A 23,999-nucleotide genomic window follows, 5' to 3' on the forward strand; every position below is an offset into this window, starting at 1 on the left:
CACTCCCGTCTGTGGTTTGCTGTGTGTTTTGTGTCTGGATTGTATTGTCAATGTTGGTGTTTGTTGTTCTTGAATTGTCAATAAAGTTGGCTTACTAAAAAACGTTTTTTTTAACACTCCCGTCCACTTGGTGGAGGTAGTGAGCCTTAATTTAATATGGTGAAGTTAAAAAAAGCAGCAGCAGCAGCAGCATGTTGCCTACGGCTGAGTATCGTACTTGGTATGTCTTCTATAAATTATTACATTCATTTCTTTTTTGTTTGGGAGGACAAAATGCTATTATAATATTACACACAAATACTTAATATGATGTCTCTGAAAAGTGACCAGGTCAGATGAAAGAATGGCTTAAACTTTGCTGCTCTTTCATCAAACACTTGCGGGGGAACTGCGTTCTAACGATCTTGCTAGTTACCACAACAATCGCACAGCTCAACAACTCGTAAATGTTGCTAAAACTGCAGTGCTTCTTACAACAAACAGTAAATTTTCTCTTCTTTCACATGCGTATGTCTGTGTTTATGCAGATATTTTGTCACAAACTGACCTCAGTTGATCTCAGATGCAGAGCAACCTGACAAATCATGTTGTCTGCAGTGGTTTTGGGTTCGACTGGGTTAAAGGGTTGGGGTTTAATATTTCTGAAATAAAGTAGCTGTTAATACGGTGCCATATTCCGCTACTTCATACAAAATCCACTAACAAACTGCTGCGATTATACGGTATCTTATACGGTGAGGAAGTAAATGTGAGGTATCATTGTAAAGCACTTTGCACATCTGCTCGATGGAAACACCATAGAAACACACTTCATCATCCTGTAACAAACCGGTGTAATTAGTGAGAGATAAAGATGGACATCATGGTGTTGAAGCCAGACAGCTGTGCAAGTCACAAGCACGGTGGATTGGTAATTAGCATTGTTGCCTCACAGCATGAAGGTCGTGGGATCGTGTCCCACCTGGTTCTTTATGTGCAGAGTTTGCATGTTCTCCAAATGTTCGCCTGAGTTCTTTCCTGCTTCCACAGACATACAGGTTAGGTGACTTGATGACTTTAAATTTCCCGAAGGTGTGACTGAGGCCCTGCAATAGACTGGTGTCCTGTCCAGGGTGTGCACCACCTCTTGTCAGTGTCTGCTAGGATAGGGTGCAGCCCCCCCCATTCCCCCATGAGCCATAACTGGAATAAGGGACTACCTAAAATGAATGAATGAATGAACAGTACTTCTGCTGTCACACCACAGCTTTGTGCATCTTTGTACACTTCTGAAAGTCATGGGCAGTGGCAAGATTACAGTGTGGTTCAGGTTCACTTTCAAAACAATGTGGACAACATGCACATATTGGTGTTGGATTGTTTGTTTGTTTTTACTTGGCAGTTGCTGCTGCTGCATGTGTTTGAGTGTAAAATACAGGAAGGCTACTTGGACTAAAGTGTGCTGCGTGAATACATTTCCCTCGCTGATTGCAGAGCTGCCTGGTGAGAAGGGCCGTGCCCAGTAGAGGCGTACCAAAACCTGTGGTCATTTTGTGTTACTCCAGAACAGCTGTCTTGAATTTTATATCAGCCACAAAGGAGGCAAGATGAGGTATTCAAAACAGGTGAGAATATTTTTAATGTGTTCTTCTGCTTTAACAGATGCTTTGGCTAGAAGAGAAATTTATACAGGACAATCAGTCAAATAATTAATAAGTATCATTAGTCCATGGGCCAAGAAGGTTTTCGGTACCACTTAAAGGGACGAAACACCACTTAGAATCCAGCCTCAGTGTATCATGGCCTACACAAAAATGTATGATAGCCATCCCAGGGTGGTAGCTGTAGCCAGGTAGGGGTCAATGAAGAATTACACAGAGGTCACCCGATTAGGTCAAAATTGATGACTGGCTCATGGATTACATTTGCCAAAGTATCAGTAATTTGTGCAGCAGAAAGACTGATAAGAAACAAGCCACTGCAAACATCACACTTCATAAAAAGCATAAATCCAAAAGATAAATTGGATCAAATTCTCTCTTGTCTTTTCAGCATTGAGTTAATTTACAATAGGAAAAAAGCAGCACTTGAATGTATTCTTTGTAATGGCAATCAATGAAATGAGGCAGACAGTAAAACCTGACAATGCAGAGGCTAAGACCTGTCCGTTTAATTGCTTCCTGAAAACATCGGACAGACTTTTTAAATTAGTACAACCAGTTGTGCATATTTTAACAGCTTGACAGAGTTGCTGGTACATCATCCAAACATATAGCAGACATACAGGACAGCTCCAAGTACCTGGGAGTCCCTCAAGCCAATGAGAACCATGATGAAAATGTAAGAAGGTCACCCACAACCAAATGCCTCCAGAAGGTAAGACTAGTACTGAGAAGCCAGCTCAGTGGTAGGAATAAGATCTGTCCAGTCAAAACATACACCCTACCAGTCCTCAGATATAAGAATAATAAGTATGGCCACCAGAGGAGATAGATGCCACTGATGTCAAGACACAAAACTCTTCACAATACTTACAGACTCCAGCACCCTGAGACTCTATGATGGAAAGAGGGAAGGCAAGGATTAGTGAGTATCAGACAATGGTGGGCACAGTTCAGATAATTATCGAAGATAAAGTTTTCATTATCGAATTATCTTTTCAGATAATTTTGAAAACCATTATCGGACTAATTATCTTCCGATAACCTTTAGACCGTTAACGTGGTTAACAAAAGTGAACAGATGTGTGGGTCTACCCTCTGCAAACAGAGGAGAGCTGCTTTTAGAAGAAACCGCTCTATGCTCTGCAGGCAAAGGAGAAGTCACCATACTGATACGCACCCAATATCGCCCAAGTCATCCAGAGGCATACATTTTTAACTTATGGTTCAAATTTTAACCAAACTTATTTTAGACGAGTTATTTAAATTTAACATCACTTCTAAAGTTTTATAAAGTGAAAATATCAGATATATGTTGTAGTTTTAAAGTAATGCGCTAATTTTTAAGGTTTTAGTGTGGACATGCTGTGTCCTGGTGCATTATGGGATAGGGTAATCTCAGTATGGTAATCTCAGTACGTTCACGACAGGAGAAATGCATTTCAGACACTCTGATCAGGACAGCAGCATTAAACTCTAGTGCCTAAAACTCACATGAATGTATTCTCTGGGTTTATAGACATTGTTATTGCATTTGTTTTATGTAAACATGCGAGAATCACAGGCTGTCTCTCCGTTATTGTTAAGGATTTTATATATATATATATATGTTATCACTGTTAAACATTTGTACCTTCGTCTTCTTTCTTATGAAAACGGTGTTGTGCTGTTTGCACCTAACCCCGAGAATGTATGTGTTATTCAACCTTGTTTTAGCACTCTGGGGTCAATCTGAGCTGGGAATGAAGGGCTGGATGTATTTATTATTATAATATATTGTTTTCGCAGCCTCTAACGACTGGGAGTAAGAGAACGTTTTGACTGTTGTGATGTGGTGCTTAGTGTGAAGGAGTGTGAAGGACAGGACACTTCAGGCAGATGCAGAACAGCTGATAACTGCAACAGACGAACGAGATGTGCTGACCTGTGTAAAAGAAAGTGTTCTTCCTTACAGCTGCACTTATTGACGTATGCGTTTATGTTACGGGAAGAAACTTGTCTTGCGTCATCACCCCCACCCTTAGGACAAGTTTTTGTTTATGTGATGAGGGCGTCTCTTAATAAAAGAGCGGAAAAGCAGGCCAGACTTTAGTGTAGCCTTGGTGTACAGCCTGACTGCACTCCGCGCGTAAAATTTGACTTTCTGTCTCACTGGTGTTTCTTGACTCTGTTTGTCTTGTTAAAGGTTTTAAAAATGTTTGGAGGAGAAAATACCCAACAGTTATTTTCAGTGGGAGCTGCTGTGAGCTACGCTCACTTCCTGATCATGTCGTTCTGGGGGAAAGTGAAGTTTGCTGTTTAACATCTTGATTATTGTTCTTTACAACACTGTTTGTCCTCTTTGTTCCAGACTAATATATAAGATGTCTGAAATTCGGTTTGCGTTTATTAAATTCCACACAGATTAAACGTAGCAGACATGGATTATTTGTGATAATTGTTTTAGTAAGTTTTCAGGGTATCATGCAGCGGTCTCTTATTAACGTGATGAAAAGCATAAAAAATACATTTTTGTAGTATAATATTAATTTACAACTGTCATCATGTGGATTCTCTATGTTGTTTGACTGCAGCGACTCTGGCGCGCAAGGGATTATGGCACACGACACACCTCACATTAATGTGTTGGTTTACATAGAATGAATCATCCAATCAGTGTGAGCAGAGGCACATTTTACCCAGAATCCTTTGCGATCTGTCTGTGTTTGTTACAAAACTTCAGAATTAGTGCCTTATTCAACATTTAAAGATATGTGTTATATCTTAACTTTGCACAAATGACAGAATTGACATTAATGGAGTTAGTCTATCAGTATTCATTATTTATACACCAAACCATAACTCAGCATTGCTTTATTTTCCAAGACCTCGGCCTGACAGCAGTGCTGTGATTGGGTAGAGAGTAGAGCTTTGTGGCTCTTCTCAGTTGCTTCTGTGCTGGAAACCATGTAGTAAACAGAAGCTTCCAGGAGGGGGCAGGACGCTCAAAGACAGAAGTGCTGAGTCATTGTTTGGGTCTGTCGCTTTTGATGCTTCCAAAAGCGATCGTGGTGTTAAAACTCAAAATCAGCTTGTTAGGAGTTGTACAGTAGTGTTCAGAATAATAGTAGTGCTATGTGACTAAAAAGATTAATCCAGGTTTTGAGTATTTCTTATTGTTACATGGGAAACAAGGTACCAGTAGATTCAGTAGATTCTCACAAATCCGACAAGACCAAACATTCATGATATGCACACTCTTAAGGCTATGAAATTGGGCTATTAGTTAAAAAAAAAAAGTAGAAAAGGGGGTGTTCACAATAATAGTAGTGTGGCATTCGGTCAGTGAGTTTGTCAATTTTGTGGAACAAACAGGTGTGAATCAGGTGTCCCCTATTTAAGGATGAAGCCAGCACGTGTTAAACATGCTTTTCTCTTGAAAGCCTGAGGAAAATGGGACGTTCAAGACATTGTTCAGAAGAACAGCGTAGTTTGAAAACGGAAAACAACCATCAAAATTGATAGAAGAATAACCAGAATGGCAAAGGCTCACCCATTGATCAGCTCCAGGATGATCAAAGACAGTCTGGAGTTACCTGTAAGTGCTGTGACAGTTAGAAGACACCTGTGTGAAGCTAATTTATGTGCAAGAATCCCCCACAAAGTCCCTCTGTTAAATAAAAGACGTGTAGAAGAGGTTACAATTTGCCAAAGAACACATCATCTGGCCTAAAGAGAAATGGAGGAATATTTTGTGGACTGATGAGAGTAAAATTGTTCTTTTTGGGTCCAAGGGCTGCAGACAGTTTGTGAGACGACCCCCAAACTCTGAATTCAAGCCACAGTTCACAGTGAAGACAGTGAAGCATGGTGGTGCAAGCATCATGATATGGGCATGTTTCTCCTACTATGGTGTTGGGCCTATATATCGCATACCAGGTATCATGGATCAGTTTGGATATGTCAGAATACTTGAGGTCATGTTGCCTTATGCTGAAGAGGACATGCCCTTGAAATGGGTGTTTCAACAAGACAGTGACCCCAAGCACACTAGTAAACCAGCAAAATCTTGGTTCCAAACCAACTAAATTAATGCCTCGCGGATGGGAAGAAATCATGAAAAACTGTAGTTATACAACTAAATACTAGTTTAGTGATTCACAGGATTGCTAACAAAGCAGTTTGAACATAATATTTTTGAGATTGTAGCATCAACAGCAGATGCTACTATTATTGTGAACACCCCCTGTTGGAGTTATTCTGTAGATACACTGTTTTATTTTATCATGCATGTTTTGTGTTTTCTGCTCTGGTAGAATGTAGTTCTCTCTGCTCTGATAAAGTGTATTGTACTGATGTGATGGGTGAAGGTTACTTAAGATATGTGACATGACGTGTTTCTGCAAGTTGTGGTATCTCTGTGTGCACGCTAAGCTCTTTTTAAGGACATGTGAAGATGACTCATGCAGGACACAGCCGAAGCTGAGCAGTAAGATAAAGAATAGAGAATTGAATGTTCCAACCGCAGTGTTATTGTGATACATCAGTCCTTTTGTCAGAAGAAGTGTGATTAATCGTTAGATGTCTTAAACACATCTTAACCGAGCCCAAGATTAAAAAGGTTCTGAACATCCTGAATGTATTGTGCAATCAGCAGTTCTGCGGCAACAGCTCACGCGCTATCACTCTTCCCCTCAGGAGCTGTACCACCCATGTATGTAGGGAAGTCCTAAATAAAAAGCGGGAGCGCAGGCCAGACTTTAGTGTAGCTTTGGTGTACAGCCTGACTGCACTCCTCGCGAGCTTAAATTGAATTCTATCTCTCACTTGTTTTATTGCCTGGTTGTCTCTTCCTCTTATCAAAGGTACAGTATTCTAGACCCGACACCCCCTTTTCTACTTTTTTTTTTACTAATAGCCTAATTTCATAGCCTTAAGAGTGTGCATATCGTGAATGCTTGGTCTTGTTGGATTTGTGAGAATCTACTGAATCTACTGGTACCTTGTTTACTATGTAACAATAAGAAATATACTCAAAACCTGGATTAATCTTTTTAATCACATAGCACTACTATTATTCTGAACACTACTGTAAGGGTACCGGAGACAATACTGGAATTTATCGGTTATCTGTAACTTCCGATACATTTTTGGGTGGTTTATCATTTTATCTTTATCAAAGATAACTTTTCAGTTGTCTGATTATCTGTTATCAAAGTTAATTTTTTGGTTATCTGTGCCAACCACTGGTATCAGAGCCAGAATCCAGGATGAAACAAGGAGAATCCATGAATACATCAGAAAGATGCCCCATGCTGAGATCAGCTGCAGAAGACAGACTGTGATAAGGAACAGGAGGAAGAGATATCATAGAAGACCAAACCCCTCCCTGAGATGTACCATTGACAGACAGAGGAAGTGGCCAATATCAAGAAGACCTACCAGTGGCTAGAAAATGAAAGCCTTAAGGACAGTACAGAGGCTTTGATCATGGCAGCTCTAGAACAAGCTCTAAGCACCAGATCCATAGAGGCAGGAGTCTACCACAGCCGACAGGACCCAAGTTGTAGGCTGTGCAGATGTGACCCAGAGACAGTCCAGCAAATAGTAGCAAGGTGCAAGCTGGGACAGCTACACTGAGAGGCACGACCAAGTGTTAGGAGTAGTGTACAGGAACATCTGTGCTGCATACGGATCAGAAGTCCCCAAGTCCCAGTGGGTGACACTACTGAAGGTGGTTGGAGGACAACAGGGCTAAGGTCCTGGGAGACTTCAAATTTCAGGCAGATAAGCAGCTGCTGGTCACCCAACCATACATACTGGTGGTTGACAAGAGACAGAAGACGGCAGTTGTGATCGATGTTACAATCTCAGCTGACAGCAACATCAGAAAGAAGGGGTATGAGAAAATCAAGAAGTACCAAGAACTGAAGAAACAACTGGAGCAAATGTGGAAGGTAAAGACCAAAGTGGTAATGGTGGTCCAGCATATTCCAGGCACAACATCAGAGGTCTCTGTCCAGAAGAGTGCAGTCCTAGGAACAGCTAAGATACTGTGGAGAACCATCAAACTCCCAGACCTCTGACAGAGGACCCGAACTTAAGGAACACACACATACCACTTTTCTTGGGGGGTGAGAGGGAGATTTTTTTTTGTGTGTCTGTCTGTCTGTCTGTAGACAGACACTCTAGCTCTTGGCAAAATTCTGTTGTACCTGCACTAATGGTATATGTCCACCAGGTGGAGATATTGCTCCATTTCAAGAACCTTGAGTACAGACTGCTGTTGGACATGACAAATGAACATGTTGCTTATAGTAGTAGATATAGACAGACTTGATTAAAGGCCTGTAAAATATTGTGTTCAGCATTCTTACTACCTGGAATTTGGCTCACTGTCAGAGACTTATCCTTAAAAAAAAAAAAAAAAAATAGGAATTCCTCTCATTCATCATAGTTTTATAATTTCCTCTGTACATCTTGTGATCATCTCAGAAACACAACTCAAACACACTCATTTTTACATATACATTTTTGCCAGAATTCAGTTTAGTTCATTCCACATCTTTTGTATTTTACAATGTATTTTTGTTTCTTTTTTTTTTCCTGCAGCTACTAAGTGATACAAAAAGGTGCAGATCACAATGCCAACAGAAGAGCCAGCAGGTTTTAGCATCACCGGCAAAGACAGTGAAACCATACAGCTGTGACCAGTGTGGGAAAGCTTACTGCCACCCGTCAGGCCTGAAGTTACACAAACGTGTTCACATGGGAAAGAATCTGCACCTCTGTGACCAGTGTGGGAAAGGTTTTGGCCAGTCGGCTCATCTAAAAGCGCACCAGCTCATCCACAGTGGGGATAAACCGCACAAATGTGAGAAGTGTGGTAGAGCGTTCACCAAGCGGTGTGACTTAATACGGCACTACCTCATCCACAGTGGAGAAAAACCGTACACGTGTGACCAGTGTGGGACGTGTTTCAACCATCCGTCTCACCTCAGATCACACCAGCGGACCCACAGCGGGGCTACGCCTTACAGCTGCGACCAGTGCCAGAAGAGTTTCCGGTGGCAGAGTTCATACGTACGGCACAAACGTATCCACAGTGGTGACAAACCGTACCAGTGCCCACACTGCCCAAAAAGCTTTATTTCTTCATCCAAGCTGTCACGGCACGAGCGCACCCACAGCGGGAAGAAAGTGTACTGGTGCGGAGAGTGTAATAAAAGCTTCACCAATTTATCTCATTGGAAAAGACAGAGGACTTCCAAACTGAAGAAGACGTGTTCTGCTGACTGCATGGTCAAACTGTCTTAGCAGGACATTTGTTTGTTCAATCTTTCATTAAATGAAAATTAATTGTATTTTGAATCTGCCAGAAGGCACATAGCCTAGATTTGATCTGTTCTGTTTAAAGAAAGTTCTTCTCTGCTCCACTCCACCATGAAGCTATGAGTGGCGATGCAGAACTTACACAATGCACAATTTCTCCAGTCATAGCCACAGAAGCCTATAACTTCTTTAGGGTCACCTGGGTGTCTTGGTGGCTTTCCTCACTGTTATTCTTTTTGCACATTCACTCAGTTTTTGAGACCTGTGTTCCACAGATTTTCCATAGAGCACAGTACTGTTTGTATTTCTTCATAACTGATGTAAATAAAGTCCAAGACATAATCAGTGCCTTTGAGATGTGCATGTGTTCATTCCCTGACTTGTCTGAAGAAGACTAGATGCAAAAGTGATGGTTTGTATGTGTTATAATAAAGGGTGCACTTTCTTATTCACACAATCAGTTTGGCTTTTAGATTTTTTATTTTTATTTAACTGTATATGCTTGCTCTAGGGGTTGGTATGGTCAGACCTTGCTTTTGTGAGGCAGCTTTGTTGTGATTTGGCGCAATATAAACTCAATAAATTGAATTTAGGAATTTTAACATAAAAATCAATCAATCAATCAACTTAAGCCTGAAGTTTTGTTTTTTGATGTCCTAAAAAATTTAAAACATGTAAATGCTAAAGGGGTTCACAAACTTTCAAGTAGTACTGTACATACACAGTGTTGGAGTGATTCTGTGGATACACTGTTTTATTTTATCATGCATGTTTTGTGTTCTCTCTGCTCTGATAAAGTGTATTGTACTGATGTGATGGGTGAAGGTTACTTAAGATATGTGACATGACGTGTTTCTGCAAGTTGTGGTATTTCTTTGTGCACGCTAAGCTCTTTTTCAGGACATGTGAAGATGACTCATGCAGGACGCAGCCGAAGCTGAGCAGTGAGATAAAGAATAGAGAATTGAATGTTCCAACCACAGTGTGATTGTGATACATCAGTCCTTGTGTCAGAAGAAGTGTGATTAATCGTTAGATGTCTTAAACACATCTTAATCGAGCCCAAGATTAAAAGGTTCTGAACATCCTGAATGTATTGTGCAATCAGCAGTTCTGCGGCAACAGCTCACGCGCTATCACTCTTCCCCTCAGGAGCTGTACCGCCCATGTATGTAGGGAAGTCCTAAATAAAAAGAGCGGGAGCGCAGGCCAGACTTTAGTGTAGCTTTGGTGTACAGCCTGACTGCACTCCTCGCGAGCTTAAATTGAATTCTATCTCTCACTTGTTTTATTGCCTGGTTGTCTCTTCCTCTTATCAAAGATACAGTATTCTAAACCCAACACACAGTACTGTGAAAAAGGTTTAGGCATCCCAGAGTTATAAAAAAAAAAAGTATTTGATGTCCCTCCCCACTCCCTTTTATTGGGATGTCAACACAAAATCAGTTCCAACAAAAATGCGAGTTTTTTTTATTATTATTATTATTTCATAATTTCTTTGTAAGTGTACTAGTCAGTAGAATACCACACAAACACAATTGCAAATGCTTATGCCATATTAAAATGATTGTAAAACATAACTGCTCACACTTTAAGTAATGTTTTCTAAAATAGCTTTTGAGGTTCTGCGACTTATACTCTGGTGTGACTTATATACCAAAATAAATCACGTAAATCGAACCCAATTTTCATAATGATTATCATTAAAGTTGAAATTCATCACAATTTTCATTTCATTATGAATACCAGGTTTTAAGAATTTTTTATGCTTTTTTAATGCCGTATTTCTGGAGGACAAAAGTACATGTTATTGATGAAATGTTACTTATTTTTTAATGGAAAAATAGTTGACTATTTTAAAACCTGTGGTTGCCAATTTTATTGAGAATGGTGATTTAGATTTTCTTGATTTCTGTGAATTATATTTTCACAAATAAATTGAAGTGCTTCTTGTAGAACACTATTTCTAGAATACTCAACCAGGTTTAGGGTGTTGGTTCTGTTAATTATAGAATAGACAAACTCCCCCTGAAGTCATCAGCCTTTCATAAGGAGGCCTTAGTGGCACGGAAATTCATTTACAAGCATAATTGTTACTCACACTGTAGCTTTGTATATATACATTTTTAAGCAAATGGTTTGATAGAAATGTTTTATTTGTAGGACAGCTGAATTCTGACATTCTGAAGAGTTCCTTGCACATTTAAATTTTCTTTTAACTCAGAAATATTTACTTTAAATGTTCCTTTGTTACATCCCAATGAAATGATGTGTGGAAGTGTTTGCTTCATCGACAATGTAAAAGTTACTAGTCCCAGTTTCACCAAAATATAGGTGGGACTTGACTTTGCCCCACAAGTATTTCCAAGTAAAGTAAGACTCTCTTTAAGAATGACACACGGCTGTTAGCTGGTGAAACCGTGTCTTTCTAAATATGTTCAACATAAAGATAGGTTATGTTCATTTTGATCCAGAAATATTGTTGCATTTATTTTGGAATTGTATCATCAAAGAGAAGTTATTGACGGACTTTGAGTTGTTTTATAAATATGTTTTATTTGTTTTTTTATATTTGAGACATGAATATGGGAAAGTGAACTGTGATTAACTTAATCTTTTTCAGGGAAAAAAAAATCACAAATCCAAGTTTTCTAAAAGGACACATGCTTTGCTGTTTTTACAGAAAGTACATAAGAAAAACGCACTGATCTCTATATATTAATAATATATAATATATACAGATCACTGGAAAAATGACCAGTGGGTGTGATGAAACCACTGGAATATTTTAGCTGTAGCAGGCAGGAATCTGTGGTCATCACTAGGTTGAGATTAGGGTATTGTGGGCTGAGGAGTGGGCTGGTTCTGACAGGCAAACAGCCAGATGGAAAGTGTGAGTGTGGGCAGTTAGAGACAGTGAAACGTCCTGCTCCCATGTGGCAACTACAGTGAGGAAAATAAGTATTTGAACACCCTGCGATTTTGCAAGTTCTACCACTTAGAAATCATGGAGGGGTCTGAAATTTTCATCTTAGGTGCATGTCCACTGTGAGAGACATAATCTAAAAAAAAAAAAAAAAAATCCGGAAATCACAATGTATGATTTTTTATATATATATATAATTTATTTGTATGTTACTGCTGCAAATAAGTATTTGAACACCTGTGAAAATCAATGTTAATATTTGGTACAGTAGCCTTTGTTTGCAGTTACAGAGATCAAACATTTCCTGTAGTTTTTCCACCACATTTTCACACACTGCAGCAGGGATTTTGGTCCACTCCTCCACACAGATCTTCTCTGGATCTTTAAGGTTTGGAGTTTCAGCTCCCTCCAAAGATTTTCTATTGAGTTCAGGTCTGGAGACTGGCCAGGCCACTCCAGGACCTTGAAATGCTTCTTACGGAGCCCCTCCTTAGTTGCCCTGGCTGTGTGTTTGGGGTCATTGTCATGCTGAAGACCCAGCCATGACCCATCTTCAATGCTCTTACTGAGGGAAGGAGGTTGTTTGCCAAAATCTCACAATACATGACCCCATCCATCCTCCCTTCAATACGGTGCAGTCGTCCTGTCTCCTTTGCAGAAGAGCACCCCAGAGTATGATGTTTCCACCCCCATGCTTCATGGTTGGGATGGTTTTCTTGGGGTTGTTCTCATCCTCTAAACATGTGGAGTTGATTCCAAAAAGCTCTGTTCTGGTCTCGTCTGACGACATGACCTTCTCCCATGCCTCGTCTGGATCATCCAGATGGTCACTGGTGAACTTCAAACAGGCCTGGACATGTGCTGGCTTGAGCAGGGGGACCTTGCTGCCCTGCAGGATTTTAAACCATGACAGCATCATGTGTTACTAATGTAATCTTTGTGACTGTGGTCCCAGCTCTCTTCAGGTCATTGACCCGAATCATCCTTACCCCACAAAGTGAGATCTTCCCTTTTAATCCCAGACTGAGGGAGACTGACAGTCATCTTGTGTTTCTTCCACTTTCTAATAAATAATCAGAACAGTTGTCTTCTACCAAGCTGCTTGCCTGTTGTCCTGTAGTCCATCCCAGCCAGTTTTGTCTCTAGTGTCCTTAGACAGCTCTTTGGTCTTGGCTGTGGTGGACAGGTTGGAGTGTGATTGATTGAGTGTGTGAACAGGTGTCTTTTATACAGGTAATAAGTTCAAACAGGTGCAATTAATACAGGTAAAGAGTGCAGAATAAGAGGGCTTCTTAAAGAAAAATTAACAGGTCTGTGTGAGCCAGAATTCTTGCTGGTTGGTAGGTGTTCAAATACTTATTTGCAGCAGTAACATACAAATAAATTATTTAAAAAAAATCATACACTGTGATTTCTGTTTTTTTGTTGTTGTTGTTGTTTGTTTTGTTTTTTTTTTGTTTTTTTTAGATTATGTCTCTCACAGTGGACATGCACCTAAGATGAAAATTTCAGACCCCTCCATGATTTCTAAGTGGGAGAACTTGCAAAACCGCAGGGTGTTCAAACACTTATTTTCCTCACAGTATGTCCTCCAGAGGAAACAACTGTACAGAGACCTGGGAAGTGCTGGTCAAGCCAGCTTTACTCTGAAAGAACTCCTTAACGTGAGCAGTTGGAACAAAATGGAAAAAGTGCTGGCATATCTGCGGACCATTGGACTCTTCAGCAGAATCTGATCCGTGTGTGTGTTTGTTTGTTTGTTTGTTAAGTGAACAACAGATGGCAGCACTATGCCTTGGATGCGTCTAGTCTGCTAAGTAAGAGAAGAAGAAGAAGTAGTAGTAGTAGTAGTAGTAGTAGTAGTAGTAGTAGTAGTAGTAGTAGTAGTTCGACCAGTCGGACCTTTGATACGGACGGAACAATCGGACGTGCTGCGTTTCATGAAAATGTCCGTCGTTGGTTCAAAGATGGTTTTAGAGGTAAAAATGGTTTTTGGTGTCTTAAGTATTAATGGAAGTCCTTTTTTGTATGCTGTTGGTGCTGTTTATAGAGTATTGTCGGAGTTGTTCTTTCGATCACTTAGCCCATTTAGCTTAGCTTGTGCTAGAACAGTATTTCTACAGAAATGACTTTAATCGTAACTCAGAGTTGTTTGTGGACAATAAGGGTTTAATGCCACAAACCACGAATAGAAGGTGTTGAGCTAATGATAAGTAGCTCATTGTTTTTGCTGTTTACTCGTATCTATATTACAGGTCTTGTTTGCAAAATAACCCTTATAAAACTGATGTGCTGTTGATTTCTGGGGAAATGTTGCTTCTGCCCAGAGTTTCTTTTCCAAATAATTATCCAGTGGGATATCAGATCTAGATCTCCAACTAACCCCACAGGACGCAAGAGCTGATAAAAGGTTTTCCTCACAACATAAATGTGTTATTGAGATAATTGTAACTTTGATGCACCATCCGAGTTCTTTTTCACTGTCAAATCCATGACTGTGCCTTCAGATCCTGTCCATGAACATCACAAACAGGATTAGTGACAAGGGGCAGCCCTGGTGGAGTCCAACATGTGGTCACAGCTCAGGCTTTCTCAGGGGATTAAATGTATGTAAGATTGAAAAAGTAACATTTTCCCATTTCACTTATTTTCATGAACATAAATGCAGGTTTTTCCACACCAGATACTGAGAGACTGCTACTGATCTGTCTGCTTGCCCTAGGCATGTCCACCTATGGGGGCCTGGAGGCTCTTCCTCCACCACCACACAGGAAATAAAAAAAAAACAACAAAAAAAAAAAACAGGAATTGAGTCCTCTCTGCTTTGTGTGTGTGCCTTTCCAGAAAGTATTCACAGCGCTTCACTTTTCCCGCATTTTGTTATGTTGCAGCCTTATTCCAAAATGGAGTATGATCATTTTCCCCCCCTCTAAATTTTTACTTACGACACCCCATAATGACATGAAAAGTTTTTTTTTTTTTCCCTCTCAAATTTATATAAAAAAAAATATTCACAGTCTTTGCTCAATACTTTGTTGATGCACCTTTGGCAGCAACTACAGTCTCAAGTCTTCTTTAATATGATGCCACAAGCTTGGTGCACCTATCTTTGGGCAGTTTTGTCCATTCCTCTTTGCAGCATCTCTCAAGCTCCATCGGGTTGGATGGGGGAGTGTCAGTGTACAGCCATTTTCAGATCTCTCTAGAGACGTTCAATCGGATTCAGGTCTGGGCTCTGGCTGGGCCACTCAAGGACATTCACAGAGTTGTCCTTAAGCCACTTCTTTGATATCTTGACTGTGTGTTTAGGTTCATTGGCCTGCTGAAAGATGAACCGTGGTCCCAGTCTGAGGGCAAGAGCGCTCTGGAGCAGGTTTTCATCCAGGATGTTTCTGCTGCATTCATCCTTCCCTGAATCCTGACTAGTCTCCCACTTTCTGCTGCTGAAAAACATCCCCACAGCATGATGCTGCCATCACCATGCTTCACTGTAGGGATAGTGCTTGGTTTCTTCCAAACATGACACCAAAGAGTTCAATCTTTGTTTCATCAGACCAGAGAATTTTGTTTCTCCTGGTCTGAGAGTCCTTCAGGTGCCTTTTGTCAAACTCCAGGTGGGATGCCATGTGCCTTTTACTAAGGAGTTGATTCTGTCTGACCACTCTACCATACAGACCTGATTGGTGGATTGCTGCAGAGATGGTTATCCTTCTGGAAAGTTCTCCACTCTCCACAGAGGAATGCTGGAGCTCTGAGAGAGTGACCATCAGGTTCTTGGTCACCTCCCTGACTAAGGCCCTTCTCCCCCGATCGCTCAGTTTAGATGGGCAGCCAGCTCTCGGAAGAGTCCTGGTGGATCTGAACTTCTTCCATTTACAGATGATGGAGGCCACTGTGCTCATTGGGACCTTCAAAGCAGCAGAAATGTTTCTGTACCCTTCCCCAGATTTGTGCCTCAAGACAATCCTGTCTCGGGGGTCTACAGACAATTCCTTTGACTTCATGCTTGTTTGTGCTCTGACTGTCAACTGTGGGACTTTATTGGTGTGTGTCTTTCCACATCATGTCCAATCAACTGAATTTACCCCGGGTGGACTCCAATTAAGCTGTAGAAACATCTCAAGGATGATCAGTGGAAACAGGAGGCACCTGAGCTCAAGTTTTGCGTTTGGGGAGAACCCTGGGCTGTAACACACAAAAAAAAAATGTGGAAAAAAATGAAGGGCTGTTAATATTTTCCAGATGTACTTTTCCTGCATGTTATGTTACAGCCTTATTCCAAAATGGAGTAGAAGAATTTTTCCCCCTCCTAAATTTTTACTTACAACACCACATAATGACAGAAAAGATTTTTTTTTTAATTTATTAAAAATAAAAAACTTAAGTATTCACAGCCGTTGCTCAATACTTTGCTCAATATACAGTATTTGTATATTACTTTTAGATTTTTCTGTGTTACTTTTGTATATACTTTTATCTTTTTGTAACTTATCTGGAGAGTTGCATTCAAATTTTATTGTGCTCCACTGAATAATGACAAAGGAATTCTGATTTGTTGTGAGTGAACCTCATGACTTAGGTGCTGTTAATTCCGTTCGACTGATTATGTGTGCTTCATGTCTGAGATAAACTGCTGAGAGTGGGGCCTGGAAGTCTGGTACCACATGCTGAACAACTGGACGGAGTGTTATCTGCACCATTGGAATCACACTGAATCGTGTCCAACAGAAACAGACTTTCAGACTTTTTTTTTTTTACTCAGACCTCATACGGTTTCTTTATAGTGGGTAAACTGACAATGTTGTTTGCACTCTGTTCACTTTTCATGCACTTTGTTATTGCTAGAATGGCCAAGACAAGTGGGACACCCCTCTGTCTGGTCTGCTTGAGATTCCTAAAAAAATGGCAGAAGAAAAAATCCTTTCTACTGTCGCCTATATGCTGGTTCAGGTGGTTGGAAAGGTTGGACCTTACCAAAGTGAATTGCCTTAGGGCAGCTTTGTTGTGATTTGGTGCTATATAAATTAGAGCCTGACCGATATGGATTTTTTGAGGCCGATGCAGATAACGATATTTGGATGAAAAAAATGTTAATCGATAAATCGGCTGACTTGCTGATAGCCGATAAATCAGCCGATATTATTATTTTTAAATGAATAAAATTTTCTTTTTTGGACCCTTAACAAAAAAGGTATGAGATAAAAGCTGAAGCTTTGTCCTCATATTGATTAACTTTATAACAGAGAAGAATTTTCAAGTTCAAAAAATGCAAAAATCCAATTGGAGCAGTTAGGGGGCTATTCAAACGGGCCAACTAGTAAGATATGACTCCTGAAAACGATCTTTGCCATATCACGTGAGGTAAATCTGCCTTACGATTGGATTTTGGAAAACCATGTGACGGAAAACCAATTACGATTGGACACTCAAATTGCGCACGTCATCACATATTCTATGAGGAGTACCAAGATGGCTGACATTGGATCGAAATTCCACGGAGTTAACTTTTCAGCAAAAAAAAAAAAAGTAAGTTTCTATCTCATATCATTAAAAAGTTATTTACAGTTTAGTAAAGCTTGGTCCCAGCCATCGTATATGACGGTGTTGGCCCCAGAGGGTTAATGGCGAACGGCAGTAATCCCCAGAACCCTTCCAAATGACCAGTGAATCTGAATGTTTCAACCTCTTAGCAGTAAACGAAAGTTTTTCATGCTAGAAATAAGGTCTACACAACGTGGGCTTAATAAAAATCGTACCGATGCAATGAAGCACATTTGATGCATTACTACATAAACTGAGTTGAACTGAAACAGGAGAATTGTGGGGTGAATGTAATCGCAAAGTTATTACAAACATTCTTATAAACTTACTTGTATGCTTTTGTCAGCCGATCAGTGCAGTGTGACGGCGAACTACGGGGGCCGGTGATGAACACATTTAAGCAGGGGTGTAAGCAGCTCTCAGTTGAATGGAGTCAGAGCTCCATCTACTGGACAAACGGTGCAAGGACATTTTACATTGCTGACAAACATTTCAGTAACTGTTCTGTTTATGAAAAATTATCGGCGTTCTATCAGCAAAATTTCGGCCGATAGTGAGTACTTTGAACAGAGCTTATATCGGCTGATATATCGGTCGGGCTCTAATATAAATAAAGTGAAGTGAGATTGTACAAGCTAACATTTTACATTGAATGATCAATTTTTGTACAGGGCTCTCAGCAGAAATTTACACTATGATGGCCTTAGAAGTCAGGCGGGGAAAGCTCTAGCATTTTGCCTTTTTCAAATAGCAATGGAAGCCATTTGCTGAAACTTCAGCTTTACATCTTCTCTAAAACTCCAAACTAAGGCCTGGTTCACATGGAACGGATACAATCTTTTTCTCTGTTGTTTTTAAAAAAGTGTTCCATAAACACGGCACCATTTCAAGAAATATCTGCGTACATGAATCCACTGAAAACGCTGTAATATACACTCAACAAAAATATAAATGCAACACTTTTGGTTTTGCTCCCATTTTGTATGAGATGAACTCAAAGATCTAAAACTTTTTCCACATACACAATATCACAATTTCCCTCAAATATTGTTCACAAACCAGTCTAAATCTGTGATAGTGAGCACTTCTCCTTTGCTGAGATAATCCATCCCACCTCACAGGTGTGCCATATCAAGATGCTGATTAGACACCATGATTAGTGCACAGGTGTGCCTTAGACTGCCCACAATAAAAGGCCACTCTGAAAGGTGCAGTTTTGTTTTTTTGGGGGGGATACCAGTCAGTATCTGGTGTGACCATTTGCCTCATGCAGTGCAACACATCTCCTTCGCATCATCTGTGAAGAGAACACCTCTCCAACGTGCCAAACGGCAGCGAATGTGAGCATTTACCCACTCAAATCGGTTACGACGACGAACTGGAGTCAGGTCGAGACCCCGATGAGGACGACGAGCATGCAGATGAGCTTCCCTGAGACGGTTTCTGACAGTTTGTGCAGAAATTCTTTGGTTATGCAAACTGATTGTTTCAGCAGCTGTCTGAGTGGCTGGTCTCAGATGATCTTGGAGGTGAACATGCTGGATGTGGAGGTCCTGGGCTGGTGTGGTTACACGTGGTCTGCGGTTGTGAGGCTGGTTGGCTGTACTGCCAAATTCTCTGAAACACCTTTGGAGACGGCTTATGGTAGAGAAATGAACATTCAATACACGAGCAACAGCTCTGGTTGACATTCCTGCTGTCAGCATGCCAATTGCACGCTCCCTTAAATCTTGCGACATCTGTGGCATTGTGCTGTGTGATAAAACTGCACCTTTCAGAGTGGCCTTTTATTGTGGGCAGTCTAAGGCACACCTGTGCACTAATCATGGTGTCTAATCAGCATCTTGATATGGCACACCTGTGAGGTGGGATGGATTATCTCAGCAAAGGAGAAGTGCTCACTATCACAGATTTAGACTGGTTTGTGAACAATATTTGAGGGAAATGGTGATATTGTGTATGTGGAAAAAGTTTTAGATCTTTGAGTTCATCTCATACAAAATGGGAGCAAAACCAAAAGTGTTGCGTTTATATTTTTGTTGAGTGTATATTCCAGGGCTGTGTGTGGTGCTGTAATAGTTGCACAAAAAAATGGAGAAGATGTGGAGCATATGCATGTCTGGTGTAAGGGCTAATCAATGTAGCAGCAGAAGCTGGAACTTTACAAAGCAGCTCACTGAGTAAAATAAAGCCTTAAAAAGAGGATTCATATTAACTCTACAGTATCAAACAGTGAGGCAGGCATGCACTTATGTGTGTTGATCCCCTGGCTGCTCTCCACCTCACAGATGAAGCGAAAAGACATACACTTTGAGCGAATCAAGTTTAACTTTGAAAAATGCCATGAGAGTTAGTCTGTGTTAATTCAGTCTGAAAGGTGCAGGTAGCATCCCATCCAGTCATTCAGCACGCGGCTCCGTACGGTCCAAGGTAGGCCCACTCACAGCCATAATGCCTCAAACAGAGGAAGAAAAAAACAGAATCAATTGGGCGCAACCATCAACGCCTAAGGGATTAGTTTCATGAACAGTAGGTCAACAGAGAAATAGGCTACTAATGTGATCATCTGCAGATAACCCTATGCTTCGCTAACAAACCCATCATTTAGATATGAGTCTGAGACCTGTTCCATTGTTAATAACACAGATTAAATTGAGAGGAAATGCAGTGCACATATATATTTGTCATATGAAAGGGAAAACAGGTGAGTCTGTACTAGTCTAGACTTGAAAGAATCCAGAGAATCAGACTGTTTTATCTTCACCAGCAGATTGTAACACAGAACAGACACATGAAAAGAGAAGGCTCTGTGGCCTGCTGACTTCTTTTTAACCTTAGGGACACATAGCAATCCTGCATCCTGAGAATGCAGAACACAGCCCAATAAAATTTAATTAGATCAGCTTGGTATGGATGCAGGAGTCCGTGAATTATTTTTGTAATGTAGTGACAAAACCTTAGGAACTCGCAGGGACAGGAGGCCAGTGAAGAGGGGCCAGAATCAAGGTGATGTGATCAAACTTTCTGCTTCTAGTCAAGATTCTAACAGCAGCATGTTGAACCAATTGTAAGACCTCTCATATTGGACTGCGGTAATCCATAAAATAGGACTTTGCAGTAATCGAGTCTGGAAGAGACAAAGGCATGGATCAGAGTCATGGCATCAGCCATAGATGGGATGGGACGAATCCTCGCTATATATAATCCTTGCCATTTCAGTCACAATTCTCATCACGTTTGTAAGTATTTCTATGTTTAATTTAAAGTATCGTGGTCCGTACTGCAGTCATATTTGAATCAGTGGGGGGGGGGGGGGGGGGGTGTCCGCCATCGTTATCAGTTTCACTGACGTTATACTTAAAGCGTAACAAAATTAACTCAGTTACCAAACATGTGACATTTTGAAAATATTCAGTGATTTAATATAGCCATCCTTCTTTTCCATAACTGCCACAAGCCTTGTCATCCATGGATTCTCAGTTTCTTCATCTGTTGATGATCAATTTTTGTGCTTCAGCAACAGCTGCCTCTGAAATGCCGGTCAAAGGTGTGTTTTCCTTCACAGTAAATCTGACATTTAAGAAGAGCCCACAAGTTCTCAATTGGATTTAGATCAAGTGAGGAAGGAGGCTCTGATTACTCATTTCTATGTAGTTTAATCCATGTGACTATTTTCCATAACTTGCACATCACATCATCTTGTCTTTTTGTGGCACTGCAGGAACAGAACACCACAAATGAAGACAGACTTCAACCCTGTGCCCAGAGTAATGAGTTGCACCCGAAACCAGGAAAGACTAACAAACAGTACAAGTGTTACCAGTGTCGGAAACTTTTCAGCCGGCTAGCTCATCTGACACAACACCAACGTATCCACGATGAGGAAAAACCACTCACCTGTGATCAGTGTGGGATCACATTCAGGTGGTCACGGAGCCTGAAAAGACATCAACTCATCCACAGTGGAGAGAAACCACACAGCTGTGACCAGTGTCGGAGATCTTTCAGCCAGTTATCAACCCTACAAAAGCACCAACTTATCCACAGTGGTGAAAAACCATATGCTTGTGACCAGTGTGGGAGGGCTTTTAGTCAGTCATCTAATCTAAAACAACACCAACGTACCCACAGTGGAGATAAACCGTATACCTGTGACCAGTGTGGGAAATCTTTCAGCCAGTTATCAAACCTGCAAACACACCAACTCATCCACAGTGGTGATAAACCGTACGCCTGTGACCAGTGTGGGAAATTTTTCAGTCAGTCACATAGCCTCAGGACACACCAACTCACCCATAGTGGAGAGAAACCACACGTCTGTGAACAGTGCGGCAGAGCTTATCGTCAGTCACACAGCTTGAGGACACACCAACTCATCCACAGTGGTGAAAAACGCCACACCTGTGACCGGTGTGGCAGGGCTTTCAGTCAGTCAACAAGTCTAAAACTACATCAACGTACCCACAGTGGAGAGAAACCGTATACCTGTGACCAATGTGGGAAATCTTTCAGCCAGTTATCTAACCTACACCAACACCAACGCATCCACAGTGGAGAGAAACCATACACCTGTGACCAGTGTGGGAAATCTTTCACTCATTCACACAGCCTAAGGACACACCAGCTCGCCCACCGCGGAGACAAACCATACATCTGTGACCAGTGTGGAAGGGCTTTCAGCCGATCATCAACCTTAAAAACACACCAACTTATCCACGGTGAAAATAAAGTTTATGCGTGTGGACATTGTCAGAAGAGTTTCAGTCACATGTTTTCATACTTGAGGCACAAGCGGATCCACACAGGCAACGGACCATAATGGTCGAGATGGTTTAGCAAAGAATAAGAAGTCCTGTACAGACCCTATGGCCCAGGGGTGGCCAAGTTCGGTCCTCGAGAGCCACATTCCTGACACTCTTAGTTGTCTCCCTGCTCCAGCACACCTGAATCCAATGAAAGACTCGATAGCAGAGTTTTAATGAGCCTTTCATTGGATTCAGGTGTGTTGGAGCAGGGAGACAACTAAGTGTCAGGAATGTGGCTCTCGATGACTGAACTTGGCCACCCCTACTATGGCCTATCAGGTCGGTGCTTACCCCCAGAGTCCATGGCATGAAATGAATAAATGTGTCTGACTCTATGTGGATTGGATGCCAGTCTGACTACCTACTTCCCCAGCCAATCCCAGTACCAGTTTACAGTTGGGTGGACTGAGGCAAAGTGGATAGTTTTTAATGCAAGGACACAGGCATTAGTCCGTGGGCCCACAGACTTTTTTTTTTTTTATGATACCACCTGAGGTTAATAAACAACACTTCCAGTCCAGTCCCAGAATACCGAAGCCTCCAGAAAATTGTATGATAGCCAAAGGCCCGAAGCAGGATTATGTCATGGCAATGTCCGTCCCTCTGTCCATCCCAAAAAGGGTATAAGCGTTCTGAAATCAACCCACACTTCTTGGAGGAATTCTGTGAAACCTGGTACTAGTCCTTGTTATCATTTGGTAAAATGAATATTATCATATCGTTTGAGTTGAGCACATTTGACCACAATTATGGCCCTTAATTAACAAATCAATACGGTCAGTTTAAATGAGTGGGTACCTGCATCCTGAAATCAGCTATCACATACCTTGAAATGTTATTAGAATGTAGAAAGAACTTGTATCAAAGCATTTTCCAGTGGCTGTTGTGTTCTCAGAACACTCTTGTTACCAAAACTGGGGCAACTTATACTTTTGAGCCCTGTAAAAATTTAAATTGAGCTGTCATATTTGTTTCTGTTGTTACCTCAAAACATTCAGTCATAAATGGCCCAAACTATATCTTTTTGGAATCTTTATGATCAGACAAATAATGTTATAATTTTCAATATGATTGGACCATGGTTAAGTGTTGGTCCCTGTGTAATACTTATTGATCTTGTGTAATTGAACCCAACCTGTTTATTGCTGTCACCCCGATGGCCACCATACATTTATGTGGGTTATAGTCATGGAGCTGTATATAAGAATATATATTTATATAATATATATATAATATATTCTTATATACAGCTCCATGGTTATAGTATACTCAGGCTGGATTCATTAATTTTAGGTGGTACTGAACAACCTACCTGCTCTATTCCACACAACTTCAAGAAGAGTATTAAAGAATTAACTATTTCTCAATTTTTGTAATTTATGCCACAGTATTGTTTTTATATAGACACTGTTGAAGTGAATTATTTTGTCACAGAATAAAACAAAACCTTTTTTTCAACTTGCACCATTTGTCTTGAATATTATTTCAATGTGACCCTTTGGACAAATTTGTTAAAACTACAAACTTTGGTGCTTTTTATACAGTGCCGTAGTCCCACATACGCAAATCACACACTGCGCGTAGGGCTCCATGCTGCCTGAGGGGCCCCAAAAAATCAAGCTTGTGAAAAATCATCATAATAGGCTACTAGTAACAATATATCTAAAATTTGTGTAAAGCATGTTAATTTTATAAGTTAAAGGACATGTCGCACCAAAATCATAACAATTTAGATTTAGGCTGTTGGTGGCCACCCAATGATCCACCGGGATTACT

At 40.8% G+C, this 23,999-nt stretch overlaps 1 protein-coding gene across 1 annotated transcript; it reads left to right on the forward strand.

Annotated features, from left to right (window-relative positions):
• The first annotated feature begins 161 nt into the window (after positions 1-161).
• Positions 162-22,383, forward strand: LOC117519554 (zinc finger protein 883-like). Its single transcript, XM_034180849.1, has 7 exons — positions 162-220; positions 1,474-1,604; positions 8,232-8,935; positions 11,744-11,844; positions 13,696-13,856; positions 14,385-14,483; positions 21,140-22,383. Exons 2-7 carry the CDS (start codon positions 1,587-1,589, stop codon positions 22,235-22,237), a joined length of 2,181 nt encoding a protein of 726 aa, XP_034036740.1. The 5' UTR covers positions 162-220; positions 1,474-1,586; the 3' UTR covers positions 22,238-22,383.
• The last annotated feature ends 1,616 nt before the right edge of the window (positions 22,384-23,999 follow it).

Source organism: Thalassophryne amazonica, chromosome 1 (assembly GCF_902500255.1).
Source record: "Thalassophryne amazonica chromosome 1, fThaAma1.1, whole genome shotgun sequence".
Classification (NCBI taxonomy): Eukaryota; Metazoa; Chordata; class Actinopteri; order Batrachoidiformes; family Batrachoididae; genus Thalassophryne; species Thalassophryne amazonica.

Bases quoted from the DNA above. Each gene is read 5' to 3' on its own strand.
- LOC117519554 (XM_034180849.1), top strand. The intron at 8,936-11,743 runs GCAGGACATTTG...GGAATATTTTAG, and splicing joins TGCATGGTCAAACTGTCTTA to CTGTAGCAGGCAGGAATCTG. The intron at 14,484-21,139 runs GTATGTAAGATT...GTGGCACTGCAG, and splicing joins GCTTTCTCAGGGGATTAAAT to GAACAGAACACCACAAATGA.